Here is a 14,251-nt window from a genome sequence, read left to right on the forward strand (position 1 = left end):
TGCTCGCGAAGCTTGGATTTAATTAGTTTATGCAAAAGGTTAGTCAATGGAGTGAAAGGATCCGATAACAATGAAATTAATCTCAATTAGCCTGTCTGATTGGGGACAAGCGTAACTAACCATTTTTCTAGTGGACAGGCTCATGTTAGAGCTAGTACTGTGCATTATAATATTAGATGTTAGTTGGCTAAGAGGAAAAGGAAATGCCAGTTTGGGATCTGCATTACGATTCTTTCCAAGCAATGGATGCCTTATAAATTTGCTCTCCTGTCGTGGGGTCATCTGCAGAGACCATTTGAAACCTGATTGAGAGATATAATTAATCTAGTTGTAACGGTTAACAATGGCTATAATGGGCCATTCTGGGATGCTGGTTTTGGCAGTTTTGGCATTCATAGGCTTTGCTCAAGCGGATTTGCAGATGAATTTCTATGCCAAGAGCTGCCCCAATGCTGAGAAAATTGTGCTGGACTATGTCCACAAGCACATCCCTAATGCTCCAAGTTTGGCAGCTGCCTTGTTAAGAATGCACTTCCATGATTGCTTCGTCAGGGTTAGCCATTCCAAACTTCTCTTTTCATCATTGTTTTATGGTTTTTCATGTTCTTCTTCATATGTAGTCGCATATATTTTCGACTTAAGAGGGATTAAGGTTTATCATTATTGTTATAGGGTTGTGATGCATCAGTTCTTTTAAACTTCACGGCTGCATCTGGTAGAGCAACTGAAAAGACAGCGACTCCGAACCTAACGCTAAGGGGATTCGACTTCATCGACACAGTGAAAAGTTTGTTGGAAGCTGAGTGCCCTGGCACAGTTTCCTGCGCAGACATAGTTGCCTTGGTTGCAAGAGACTCCATTGTTACCATTGTATGAGAAATCAATTATATTCCTATTGAACCTTAATTATTAAAGTGAGATTTCCACAAGAACTATGTATTCTTGCTGATCATTTTGCCTTTGCCAATATCCTAGGGTGGGCCTACTTGGAAAGTTCCAACTGGGAGAAGAGATGGATCCATATCAAGTGCCCAAGAAGCCTTAAACAACATTCCTCCCCCATTTTTCAACTTGACCCAACTTAAATCAAATTTTGCTAGTAAAGGACTTGATGTTAAAGACCTTGTCTTGCTCTCTGGTAGTCTACAAATCATCAAATCTAATCATAAATTTGCAAAGTAATCAGCAGCTACTGTTTTAAGCTAATGACTTCTTCTTCTTTGCAGGAGCTCACACAGTTGGAATCGCGCACTGCCCATCATTCTCCAACAGACTGTACAATTTTACCGGACACGGAGATGAAGATCCATCTCTAGATAGTAAATATGCAGCAAACTTAAAGGCTAGAAAATGCAAGACACCGACTGATAACACCACCATTGTTGAGATGGACCCAGGCAGCTTTAGGACATTCGATCTCAGCTACTACAGACTTCTCTTGAAGAGGAGGGGTCTGTTTCAATCTGATGCAGCTTTAACAACAAGCTCTACCACAGCTGAGTATATCAATGAACTACTTCAAGGATCGTTGAATTTCTTCTCTGAGTTTGCCTCTTCCATGCAGAAAATGGGAAGCATTGAGGTTAAGACTGGATCTGATGGAGAGATTAGAAAGAAGTGTGCAGTGGTGAACAGTTAATGACTTTTTGTTTTCTTAATTGTTTTTATTTTTGTGGGTTTGGAAGTTTGATTTTAGTGTATGTGTTGTATTTTGATTACGATCAGTTGCATGAATAATGTTTCTTGTAATAAGGACAAGATGCTATTAAAGCTTATCTTAAACTTAGTTTGTACTTTGCACCAGTTTCTTAATTTGTGAAGGAAGATAGATGTAATATTCACTAATTTTCCACTTCCAAATAGTAATTTTCATGGACTGCAAGGTGGAATTGCTTATATATAATTATTGTTTTTCTTTTTAAATAAAAATATTAGAATAAGATACATACTCTAACCGACGACTTTATAAAATATAAATTATTAACAGTTGTAAATTAAAAAGATGCAACAAAAAGTGAAACGAAAATAACAAAACCAATAACAAATTACAATTTCGATAAGAAAGATGAACAAAAAGAAATTCCAAAATAGAAATATCACAAAATATTGATAAATATAGAGATTAGCACAATGACAATCCAGCTATCACCCTCAACGACCATATGTAGGCATCACACCACATATGCAAATTTCCAAGCGATATTGGCCCAGCAAGAATAACCATTTGCTCTAGCCCACAATCTCATCAGTAGTCCCAAGATCTTCATCACACCACATATGCAAATTTCCAAGCGATATTGGCCCAGCAAGAATAACCATTTGCTCTAGCCCACAATCTCATCAGTAGTCCCAAGATCTTGGAATTACCGCTCTTGCGGTCTCCGCTACTTATGCTATCAATTTTGGCAATTTCGACGGACAAGATAATTAAATTGCAAGTAGAGAATTTGTCTCACTACACAGAACAAGAAATCGAACTCAAAATCTACTGGTGCGAATCCCAACTTATTATGACACAACTACTTAACTTGTGTCCCGAGGGCAATAGTTCCAAGATCTTAGATAATAGTCAAGTTAATTAAACAATGCATTGAATTAGTTCTACTTCATCCTTGTCAATGTCCTCCAAAAAATATTTCACAAGGAAGGATTTTGTTGAACTTTCAAGTCCAAGTCTAGTTCTAGAACTTGGAAAGATATCTTACAAGCTCAAGATGTGATCAATGAAGGTGCATGCAAAGCATTTCCGTGAGATGATTAATCCATTAGGGTACGGGAAGATCCATTGCTAGGGTTGTAAATGAGACAAAATTAATTTCATTTGCATGCTTGTTTTGATAGATTTTTAAATAATTCATGTACTTATATTTCATTTTATATTAATTTTCACTTTAAATGAGGTTAATTAAGACTATTGGGAACCATTTAGATCCGTATCCATGGATGCCCTCGTTGGGATCTTAATTTCAAGCCTCAAAACATGTCTCAATTAACAACATGAAATGAAAATGAAGGACTTAACTCATTCAGACTTAAAAACAAGACAAGTGTTACATATAAATACGATATTTTCTCGAATTTCACAAAATGAAGCATTTTGTACTAAGGACATCCTTTAAAAATGTATATATAAAAAAGTGCCTAAAAAAAAAAGAACTTTGTATATAAAAAGGACCGTGTTACATGTACATACAAGCTTACAGACAACCTTACACACGTGTAAAATGACAAAAAAGAACTCCACCCATTTACCTTCTCCTTTCTGTTCTCTCTCCCCTGTCCACGACAGATAAAGCCTAATCGAGCTTCATTACTCATCTGGTGAGGATGCATTAGCGAGGTGACAGCGGCAATGAGGATGCATCGACGAGGCGACTACAACGACAAAAATGCATCGACGAGGAGCGCAAAGCGGCGGCGACGAGAGGCAAGGCGAGCGGCGAGGCGACGATTGTTGGAAGAGGCCATAAGAAAGGGAGAGAGAGGAGAGGGGAGGCGACCAAGAGCATAGATGGTGAATTTGCAATTGGGTAAAGAATTTTTTGTTATTTTGGTGTATTTCGGTCATCCATTGTGTTCAAGTAGCATTTTCCATATAAAAATACACAAGATCATCTACTCACGGCAAGAATGGATAACTTACAAAAAGAAGAATGCACCTTCAACCAAGAAAGAGGGAGCAAAAAAATACTATACTCCAAAATTAACCCATCCTATTTCCTTAGGATTATTGATCTTGCGCGATTAGTCTTCGATTTTGACAAATAAGGTAAATCACCCATCCTATTTCCTTTACACCATCTGTGTGTGTGTGTGGCCGCAGGCCTGCCCTGTCTCCAAATCACAAGAAACCTAATTAAAGGGTAGGCAAGGGTCATGCTTTCATGCGTTGATTAATTAAACCATCAAACAAATGCTGCATTAGTTACATTTTGATGCCTACTTGTGTAAAAAAAAAAAAAAAAAATCTAGTTACTCACTGTAATAAAAGTAAACTCGTAATTAAGAGGACCTGTTCTCTCTTTACATTAATTTAGAAATAAAAGAACCTGATCCTGCCAGACGTTGGTCTTGTTAATTAATTCCCTGTTATCTTTCTCTCTAGTTAGATGCCTCTCTGTGCTTTTTAGTAGAATATACATGGATTAAAGACAACATTTCACATATTTAAAAGCAAATAGGCCTCCTGGGTTATCATGCTTTATTCCAATACAAACTGGAAAATCATTTCCCAGCCCTTTAATTCATTTTTCTTTCACCCTACAGCTAGCTCATTGATCATGTTCTCTAATCACATGAGGATAAACAGAAGATGTTACGTCTGAGTTGGCTGCTCAAGGATGGACAATTATTGATCAGAAAGATTGAAAAAGAATTCAGTAATCAAGAAGCTGGTGATATCAGAGCTAGGGGAGCAGGTGAGCCAGAACATGCTTTATTTTCATCATCATCTAAAAGCTAAAACCAAATGTCATGAAGAATTTTCCCAAAAATAGGTAAAAATTTTGATGATCGATGCACGAGCCTTTCGTTTTCCCTTATGATTACCGTTAAAAAAGGTAATTAACTGTCATCTTAGAGTGTGCCTGGCATATGGTAAAAGGGAACAATTTGGTGCTGGTTAAGCTTGGATTTTTTAGTTTATGCAAAAGGTGAGTCAAAAGAAGCAAAGGAATCGGATTGTAATGATATCTCACTTAAGTTGTCTGATTAGGGACAAGCAGAAGTAAAGTAACCATTTTTCTGATTAGTAATGTTATAAAATATTAGATGTTAGTTGGCTGAGAAGAAAAAGAAATGCCAGTTTGCTTTGTGCATTATGATCTATTCAAGCAATGGATGGCCTATAAATTTGCTCCCTTCGGAGTTCCATATCAGAGTGCATCTGATATCTAAGAGATCTAATCTAGTCACTGTAACAATGGCGACAATGGGCCATTGCAGAATGCTGGTTTTGGCAGTTTTGGCATTCATAGGCTTTGCTCAAGCAGATTTACAGATGAATTTCTATGCTAAGAGCTGCCCCAATGCTGAGAAAATTGTGCTGGATTATGTCCATAGGCACATCCCCAATGCTCCAACTCTGGCAGCAGCCTTGTTAAGAATGCACTTCCATGATTGCTTCGTTAGGGTTAGCCATTCAAAACTTCATTTTTCGTCATTATTTCATTCTTCTTCACTTCTTTTTAATTTCTAGATATAGAGTACCGATTGTCTTTCCCATTTGGCATGATTAATTAAGGCTTATGACATCCAGTGCCGTTGTTACAGGGTTGTGATGCGTCAGTTCTTCTAAACTTCACAACTGCATCTGGCAGCGCAACTGAGAAGACGGCTATCCCAAACCAAACACTAAGGGGATTTGACTTCATCGATAGAGTGAAAAGCTTGCTAGAAGCTCAGTGCCCCGGCATAGTCTCTTGCGCAGATATCGTTGCCTTGGTTGCAAGAGACTCCATTGTTACCATTGTATGAGAACTCAATTACTTATTCTACTTATATGATCAACTTGCTATTTCCACACTCTTTGCTATTCTTGGATCACTTCGGTTTTGCCAATTCTAGGGTGGTCCTACTTGGAAAGTTCCAACGGGGAGAAGAGATGGATCCATTTCAAGTGCCCAAGAAGCTTTAAACAACATCCCTGCCCCAAACTTCAATCTTTCTCGCTTGGAATCAAACTTTGCTAGCAAAGGACTAGATGTTAAAGACCTTGTCTTGCTCTCTGGTAGCTTATAAATTACCAAATATAATTATAAATTTTCAGGTAATCAACAGCTAGAATTTTAAGCTAATGACTTCTTATTCTTCTTTGCAGGGGCTCACACTGTTGGAATCGCACATTGCCCATCATTCTCCAACAGGCTGTACAATTTTACCGGACGTGGGGATGAAGATCCATCTCTGGATAGTGAATATGCAGCAAATTTGAAGGCTAGAAAATGCAGGACACCGACTGATAACACTACCATTGTTGAGATGGATCCAGGCAGCTTTAGGACATTCGATCTCAGCTACTACAAACTTCTCTTACAGAGGAGGGGTCTATTCCAATCTGATGCAGCTCTAACAACAAGCTCCACCACAACTGAGTATATCAATGAACTTCTTTCAAGATCGCTCAATTTCTTCTCTGAGTTCGCCTCATCCATGGAGAAAATGGGTAGGATTGAGGTTAAGACTGGATCTGATGGGGAGATTAGGAAGAAGTGTGCAGTGGTGAATAGCTGAAGAGCTTTAATTATTTTCTTCTTTGGGTTTGGAAGTTTGATTTAGTTAATGTTTGTGTTGTATTTTGATTATGGTCATGAGTCGTTCTTGTATGAATAATGAGTTGATGATTTATGAGTCTATGACTCTGTTGAAGAAAGCTCATCTTATCTTGAACATAGTTTGTTCTTTTGTAGCAGCTGTTTTCGTTATCCAAATTGAAATGTTCACTGGTTTTTCATTACCAAATGTTGATTTTTTTTTTAATGCACTGCATGAACTGGAATTGCATATGTGTGTCTATATATATAGGCCTTATCACGTCATCAACCTTCAACTTAAATATCATTTTTGTTAATTAAATCCTATAGGTATACTCCTTGATTGCAATAAAGAAACTATAGCCTTTTATCACTAACTAGGCGATTATATATTTAGAGTAAATTTTTTTAGTTTTATTAGTGCCATGTATACATGGGTCTCTATCTATAACATCTATCTATTTCTTCTTCGCAAAATACTAAATTCAATTCACTTAATTTATCTATTTTAAAATAAGTAAGATAAGATTATATTAAGATGAGACTGAAATATTTTTTAGATCAAAATATAAAATAGTTAAAGTAAAACTGAGAAGCATTGCAAAATTTTTATTAAATTATTTGTTAAATTTTTTAAAATGCACTGGAGGACATATACATCATTTTTTCTTATCTGTAAGGTTCAAGATATATTTAAAAAAAATTATTTGCAGCTAGTTTTTTTACTCTTAATACCCAGTAGAAATCCACTCTCCCCCTTTTACTTTTTACAACCACATTAGTAACTCTTTGTACCCAATATTTTTCAAAAATACCCTATTCTATTACAATCGCACATAGCCACTGCCATCCCCACATAGTCATCCTTCAAATCCAACAACTCGAATCCATGAAAACAAGCTTCATATGAAAAGATTGCAAAATCAAGGGCATTGTTCTTCTACTTCATTACTGTATTTCTATCCATATGTTTTTTGTCTTCACCCCATCGTATCCGACGTTCTTGGACACATCTTCTCCAATGTGAATGGACGGTCGCGTATGACAAGCAATTCATTGAAGGAGAAAGTGGTTGCAATTAATAGAGAGGGTAAAAATGAATTTTTAAATGTGAGTAATTTAAGTATATTAAAAAGTGGCCATGAAGAATAAAATGGGTGACTACAAATAAAATTTTTCATATGTTTATCTTGAAGGAAGGAGAAACAAGTATATCTAGAAAATATCAAGTAAGAAATCAGATAACTTCTTTTTCAAACATCGCTAAATAAATTTAACAAACACATTAAAAATAACAAAAATATAAAATAATTTTTCATATATTATTTTTTTTATTTATATCTTGGTTAATAAATACTGCAGAAACTTGAATGTAGCCGATGGAAAAGGAAAAAAATGAAACCACACTTGTCCCAATACTAAACCAAAAAAATAAAAAATAAAAATATCCCAACAAAATACCAGAAAAATCAATTAAACGCCATGAACTGACGCCATCGTCATCTACAGCCTCAGTTAACAAAAGCACACCGCCTTCTGATCTCCCCGGCGCCGCCTTCAAGAACTCCGATGCGGCCCATCTTCACCATGGACTTGCCGAAGTCCTTGAAGAAAGCCGACCCTCGGGACGCGGCCTGGCGCCGGACGTAGGCTCTGGTCTCGTCGTCTTGGAGGAGAGCGGCGTCGGACTGGAACATGCCCCGCCTTTTGGCTACTAGAGAGTAGTAATGGGCGTCGAATGTCTTGAAGCTTCCGGGATCCATTTCGACGAAGGTGGTGCTGTCGCCGGGCTTGCACTTGTTCTTCAGATGAGAAACGTATTCGGAATCCAACGAGGGGTCGGCGTCGCCTTTGCCGGTGAAATTGTAGAGCCGGTTGCTGATCGCGAAGCAGTGACCGGTCCCTATGGTGTGTGCTCCTGCCAACACAATTGTTAGTGACAAGATATCATCTTTAAATTTATCCTCCACACAACAAGGAGTAGTAATTACCAGTTTTGATGTATTAAATAGTCGACTCTAATAGAGTTTTCATATTTAGTGAGTGCGAATGCATGAACAAAATAGGGTTTTCAGTCTTTTGCTCCACAAATATTGTTTGAATTTTCAGATCAGTGTCCCAAATTGAATAATAGTTTTGTAAATTTAAAAGGGTTTTAAGTTAATAGGATAAAGATACCACAACAGTTTGTATGTTAATTATAAATGATAATAATAAGGTTAAAATCTCCAATTTAGTCTCATGAGTCTCAATTACTCTTTATTTAGGTCCCAAATCGTGTGATGGAAAAAAACTTAATAGGAGAATATATCAATTTATTACACCATGCACCCTTAAAGTTTTTCAAAATTACACGTGTCCATTCTAAAAATCCCACTAATTTATCCTTACAAAAATTAAAGAAGTTGGTGTAATATTATAAAAATTTGCATCCCCACATAAATCTAGCTAACTCAACAAATAATTTGGTATAACTTTTTAACAATGCACAATTAGGTTAATTTTAAAAAAATGATAGTCCTATATTATATCAAATTACTTAAATGTCGTGTGTAGTTGACCCTGAAATATACACAAAAAAATATAACCACCATAGTATAAATAAATAAAAAGGGAAAAAATAAAAATATAACCACCATAGTATACTAAATTAGAGTATAAATAATTTTTATTGAAAAGTTTTTGGGATGAAATAATACTATAAACCCTAATCTAAACTTTCAATCAAATTTCCATTGGAATTGATATCAGGACTTAGTTCTAATCACCAGAGAGAACTGCTAGATCCTTGACACTCAATCCAATTGCGGCAAAATTTTGCTTGAGCTGAGTAACGTTGGCAAAAGGAGGTGGCAATTTTGCTAAGGCCTCTGACTCTTTGGAAACTCTTCCATCTCTACGTCCCAACGGCACTTTCCAAAATGGTCCATCAATCTGCAACAAATTATAAATTAACCATATATTAATTCACTCAGACATGTCTCGACTTCCATTGAAGAAGTTTCTTAGATCGAGCTTGTTTTGAACTTAGAATTTGTAAAAGGAAGAAGCAAAAATGTCTTTTTTGCGTGTTTATATGCTATTTTCCTTTCCTAACTTGTAATATATATGGTTCTAAGTCGTTACCACGGAGACTGCATCTCGAGCTACTAGGGCTAGTATGTCGGCACAAGAAACTACCCCCGGACACTTCTTCTCCAATGCAGATTTAACTGCATCGATAACTTGGAACCCTCGTAGGGTTTGGTTCGGAATTGCATCTTTCTCAGCTTGATTGTTACTGGTTGAATTTAGTAGTACTGATCCATCACATCCCTGCAAAACAGTTAAGTTCATATTATTCTTATTTTCTGTAAAGTTCTTATAACCTATATCGTAATCAAGCGTAGTCTCTCTCTCATTAAATTCTAAGTATCAAAAAAAGAAAAGGAAAAAAAAATGTAACTTGTGTAACATGATTCGAGAAAAACTAAGAGATGGAAAGACTATGTATTTACCCCAACAAAGCAATCGTGGAAATGCAACCGGAGCAAGGGAGCCGCAAGAGTTGGAGCTCCCCGAACGAAGCGAGCAGTTGTCTTCTTGACAATGGCCTCCATTGAGGGGCATGTTTTCCTGTAGAACCCAGGCTTCAAGTTCAAGCATTGTGCATTGGCATGGCCTAGCACAAGTAGAAAAGGCAAGAGACAGGAGACAAGAATTGAGAAAAACTTCTTGGATGCCATTGTGCTCTGGAAGAGCTAGCTAGCAATGACTATATATGTTTATGCAAAACCAATGTCCCACATTGCTGAAAACAAGGCTGCTATATATTTATAGTAATGTGGAGGCCAATGAGTTTGTGGGCTCAAAGTTGTCATTGCAATATGATGATTTCTTAATGAGAAATGCTCTTTAAGATCTAAAAACTACAGGGTGGTTGACTTGACTTCTTACGAGTATTGGAAATTAAAGAAATGCATCGTGGCCATATGACACAAGATGCATATAGCTAGTCTAAAATTTTGGAAATAATGGGAGGCGGAACTAGGATATATATACGTATTGACCAAACTAAGTCACTTTTGAGCATGTCTGCCCAATTTATGATTTTTCATTTTGAGCTATTTTCAAGCTCAATTAATTAGCTAGCTTTATCATGGTTCAAATTGATCCCAAATGTGGGTGGTGATACATATATTTACAATCTTAAAAGTGTTATTTACACATTAAAGATGTTTTAAAAAAACCACATTTTCTTAAAATTGGTGGGCAAACAACACTTTTTCTTAGTTTCATGTGTAAGTAATAATTTTAAATTTTGAATGGTACTCTAAAATTTTATCTTATGTATCACTATATAAACAATATTATCAAATTTCAAAGGCCTATGAAAATCGAAATGTGACAATTATTATTCTTATATCTTTTTCTTAAAAGAAAAAAAAAAGAAAAACTAGCTAGTTCTTGTGCAAATAACTAGCACTATATAAATAGAATCATTAATTATAGATATAGAAAATAGAACTAGAAAGATAAATATGTCTTACATCAAACAATGAGAAGCAAAAACTTCATCACATTTTTCTTTCACAATTTTCCTTATTTTTTATAAAAATAATATGTAACACTATTTATAATGCGTAGCAATTATGTATTAAATAAGAAACATACCAAAAATCAAGGGCTGTAATTCGTGAATAGAAAAAGGAAACATATATAACCCAACTGGAAGTTGTGTTGTTACCCCGATGGGTTTGACCTAGTCTGTAGCAAGTAACATGCACATAACCACGTGTGACCTGAAGGAATCTCTAAATGTTTAATCTTACAATAAACTGACTAAATTAAGGGACAAAGTAAAGGTAATGTTGTGATGATGATATGGGAATGAAATGTCTAGTGTTTTGTGCCCAAAACCATTTCAAGTAGTGATGCATGTGCTATTGCTCTTGAATTGGGCAGCGTTTACTAAAATAAATAATATAAGAGTAGAATGATTTTTATCAAGATATAAAATAATTAAAATAAGTTTGTAAAATATTTTAAAATTTTTATAAAATAATTTGTTAAATTTTTTAAAATTCACTAAAAGATATAAATATTTTTTTTTTTATCAGATCAAAATATGCTTATTTTGAGATAGAGAAAAATAAGTATATTTAAAAAATTTAAATAAGAAATCATGTGACTTCTTCTTCTTCAAAAATCGATAAATAAGTTTAACAAACACATTATAAATAACAAAAGTTTAGAATATTTTTTATATTTTATATTTTTTGTTCTATATCTTAATTAACAAACACTACATTAGAAAATAATATTACAAAATTTTTATAATTTTTTAAAGAGTATTTTTATAGGGTCTAATCGCGGTGTTGAGTCGTTATAATTTTACTTTTAGTATTTTAAATTCTTATGAATTATTTTAATTTTCTTAATTCAAATCCAACACACTACTCAAACTAATAACTTAATAGAGAGGGTTGACTTTAAAAAATTAAATAAATCAAAAAAACTTTAAATACCAAAAGTAAACCGCATAAAATTTAAATGAAAGTGACCGGGTCATAGGAGAGGCAGGTGAATATAACCCAAAGAAAAATGAAGCATTCCTCCTGTCAGAATCAATTATGGTGCAGAATGGGTTATATATGTGTATATATATATATAATATAAACCCTAAAATATTACAGCCATGGATGAGTTAATTAGCCATTGATGAATGGCAATAAGCTGCTCCAACATGCAGTTTAATTTGGCCCACTTTGCATTAATTTGTTGAATTATCACATGCTATGAAGTTGACTTTGCTGCTAATAACAGTTAACAGTATTGCTATTATTGATTGGAGTTGAATTGATCAAATTTATATATAGATATTCCTAACAATTTACTTTTTGTTTTTTTTCCAAAACTTTCCCTTCTAATTATATATACTTCAATTTGTCTGCATGCATATGGGTGTTTGATCAAACCATAGATCATTGCTGATATCCAAACTTCATTGAGCAGTCTCAATGGTAGAATCTTGGCAATTAACTTAATTTATTAGTTTTCATGCATGGTTAATTAGAGGAACTCCCAATTTTTTTATTTTTGACAAAGTATGCTCTTTCTTTTCATGTAATCATAATTTGGAAAAATGACCACTAAACTGCCACATAATACAGTTATTAGAACTCAACTAAGACATCCAATCCATCAGTGATGTTTATCAGTCTGTTTATTTAGGCTGTCTCCACACACTGAAAACCAATTTATTTATTTATTTATTTAGTTACTTTTTCTTAACTAATAAACCAATTTTAATTCAGCCTTTTCTTTTTTATCCAACATTTGAGTTATCATTTGCTAGAGCTAATTAAATTGGATCTATCCAAAGTGTTGTTTGCATTTTCTTAATCACAAGCACGGCCTGGGTTTAGGGTCGGGACAGGTACGGGCCACGGGCCAGTTAGGGGCCCTCATACCCATACGCAGCCCACAGTACAGCGTGCAAAGGCCTGCCTTTGCAGCCCCTTTGGAAGTGGTTGTAGCTCTAGCTTGCAGCCTAGTAAGTCAATTGCTATAGCCAGTTAACTGAATAGAAACAAAAATATAAACACAAAAACACTAAAATTTGTTTTGAAATAAATAAGAGTTGCATTATTATTTCAAAAACCAAACACGGGATGACAAATACTATTTTCAGTTTTTCTTATAAAAAATGTGACATGAAAAATAAAAACACTTAAAAAGTGAAAATCAAACCGACTTTCAAACTCCCTAGAGCCAAATTTACTATATAGAATTAAGATTTATGATTGTTATTGTTCTGTAATATTAGTCCAAGTTTGCTTTTATCTAAGTAAGACCTTAGGCGACCTAACTAATTGAGTTATTTATATATGAACCGTTTGACAGCCGATTTGAGGCTTTCTTGGTGATGGAAAAGGATGAAACAGAAACTGAGAGAAAAGGCCACTCATGCTCCTGAGAACAAAATGCATTCAACATGAACACAACACACTGACACAGTGACACTCATTCATTCAACATGATTCTGAATTTCGAACCTCACCCAATTTTCCATGTAAAAGATCAATGGCTTTTCATAGCCAGATTGCAATTTTCTCAGTTCCCAACATGAGATTTTCGTGGAAAATAACAGATATAAGTAGTGGCAACAAGTACACATTGAGATCACATTGACACTAGAACAATGAGGGTCACCATTGCAACAAGGGCATGTGAGTTCAGCATTGAAGTGGGTCTGCAAGAAACCATTCTTGAAATCAAACAGAAAGTAGAACAGTTGTTAGGAGTCCCAGTGGCCTCACAGGCTCTCAGTGTGTCCGGGTGGGAGTTGGTCGATGGACTCGACCTGGAAGATTATCCAATTGTCAGCGAGGGCACCAGAATAGACCTCGCGATGAAATGGACACAACCCTGTATGGAAGATCGCAGTAAGATTCAGATCGTCGCCAAATTCTCTTCGAAACAGATCAATATAGAGGTGAACAGTGATGAAACTGTTCGGAGCCTGAAAGAGAAAATCCATATAGTTGATGGCACCCCTATCAAGAGAATGAATCTATACTTCTCTGGGATGGAATTGGAAGATTCTCGCAATTTAAGCGAGTATGGGATCTCTGAATGCTCAGAAATCGTAGTGTACCTTAGAACCATGACCCAGATGGTGGCTGACCCTCCCTCAAAAAAACTAAGCCTGGTGGTGCAGACCTCCTCTAGCTTGCTTAATGCAGCAAGAATTCCATTGGAGATGAAGGATTCCAGCACTATTGGTGAGATTAGGCAACTCCTGCTCATCAGGAACATCCTTCCCGTCGATGACTATATATTTATCCACAAACAACGGATCATGAGGGACAACTGTAGCCTACGTTGGCACGGAGTCGATGATGGAGATTACCTCTATGTGTTTAAAGGTACTACCAGTCGGGGAGAATGTTGAGATCAACATCCAAAACTGTCTGCGAATCTCCCTTTCCTTAACAAGATTAGTTAATGCTAAGAGT

At 35.6% G+C, this 14,251-nt stretch overlaps 4 protein-coding genes across 4 annotated transcripts; 3 read left to right on the top strand and 1 right to left on the bottom strand.

Annotated features, from left to right (window-relative positions):
• The first annotated feature begins 222 nt into the window (after nucleotides 1–222).
• LOC127791363 (peroxidase 3-like) lies at nucleotides 223–1,903 on the top strand. The gene is made up of 4 exons (XM_052321187.1): nucleotides 223–553; nucleotides 673–870; nucleotides 976–1,138; nucleotides 1,227–1,903. Exons 1-4 carry the CDS (start codon nucleotides 344–346, stop codon nucleotides 1,637–1,639), a joined length of 984 nt encoding a protein of 327 aa, XP_052177147.1. The 5' UTR covers nucleotides 223–343; the 3' UTR covers nucleotides 1,640–1,903.
• A 2,955-nt stretch (nucleotides 1,904–4,858) lies between these two features.
• On the top strand, nucleotides 4,859–6,459 carry LOC127791362 (peroxidase 3-like). The gene is made up of 4 exons (XM_052321186.1): nucleotides 4,859–5,131; nucleotides 5,272–5,469; nucleotides 5,566–5,728; nucleotides 5,819–6,459. The coding sequence occupies exons 1-4, from the start codon at nucleotides 4,922–4,924 to the stop codon at nucleotides 6,229–6,231; spliced, it is 984 nt and encodes a 327-aa protein (XP_052177146.1). The 5' UTR covers nucleotides 4,859–4,921; the 3' UTR covers nucleotides 6,232–6,459.
• Nucleotides 6,460–7,548: 1,089 nt separating this feature from the next.
• On the bottom strand, nucleotides 7,549–10,024 carry LOC127792305 (peroxidase 27-like). Its single transcript, XM_052322759.1, has 4 exons — nucleotides 9,749–10,024; nucleotides 9,378–9,566; nucleotides 9,020–9,185; nucleotides 7,549–8,169 (listed from the first exon to the last, which is right to left on the bottom strand). Exons 1-4 carry the CDS (start codon nucleotides 9,974–9,976, stop codon nucleotides 7,763–7,765), a joined length of 990 nt encoding a protein of 329 aa, XP_052178719.1. The 5' UTR covers nucleotides 9,977–10,024; the 3' UTR covers nucleotides 7,549–7,762.
• A 3,410-nt stretch (nucleotides 10,025–13,434) lies between these two features.
• On the top strand, nucleotides 13,435–14,187 carry LOC127791680 (uncharacterized). Its single transcript, XM_052321660.1, has one exon. It carries the CDS (start codon nucleotides 13,435–13,437, stop codon nucleotides 14,185–14,187), a length of 753 nt encoding a protein of 250 aa, XP_052177620.1.
• The last annotated feature ends 64 nt before the right edge of the window (nucleotides 14,188–14,251 follow it).

The sequence above is a fragment of the Diospyros lotus genome, chromosome 15 (genome assembly GCF_014633365.1).
Source record: "Diospyros lotus cultivar Yz01 chromosome 15, ASM1463336v1, whole genome shotgun sequence".
Lineage (NCBI taxonomy): Eukaryota > Viridiplantae > Streptophyta > Magnoliopsida > Ericales > Ebenaceae > Diospyros > Diospyros lotus.

Coding starts and splice junctions, on each gene's coding strand:
- LOC127791362 (XM_052321186.1), top strand. CDS start 4,922: ATGGCGACAATGGGCCATTGCAGAATGCTGGTTTTGGCAGTTTTGGCA. Junction 5,132..5,271: donor TCCATGATTGCTTCGTTAGG/GTTAGCCATTCA, acceptor CCGTTGTTACAG/GGTTGTGATGCGTCAGTTCT. Junction 5,729..5,818: donor AGACCTTGTCTTGCTCTCTG/GTAGCTTATAAA, acceptor TCTTCTTTGCAG/GGGCTCACACTGTTGGAATC.
- LOC127791680 (XM_052321660.1), top strand. CDS start 13,435: ATGAGGGTCACCATTGCAACAAGGGCATGTGAGTTCAGCATTGAAGTG.
- LOC127791363 (XM_052321187.1), top strand. CDS start 344: ATGGCTATAATGGGCCATTCTGGGATGCTGGTTTTGGCAGTTTTGGCA. Junction 554..672: donor TCCATGATTGCTTCGTCAGG/GTTAGCCATTCC, acceptor TTATTGTTATAG/GGTTGTGATGCATCAGTTCT. Junction 871..975: donor GAGACTCCATTGTTACCATT/GTATGAGAAATC, acceptor CCAATATCCTAG/GGTGGGCCTACTTGGAAAGT.
- LOC127792305 (XM_052322759.1), bottom strand. CDS start 9,976: ATGGCATCCAAGAAGTTTTTCTCAATTCTTGTCTCCTGTCTCTTGCCT. Junction 9,567..9,748: donor TCCACGATTGCTTTGTTGGG/GTAAATACATAG, acceptor ACTGTTTTGCAG/GGATGTGATGGATCAGTACT. Junction 8,170..9,019: donor GGATCTAGCAGTTCTCTCTG/GTGATTAGAACT, acceptor TTGTGTTGGCAG/GAGCACACACCATAGGGACC.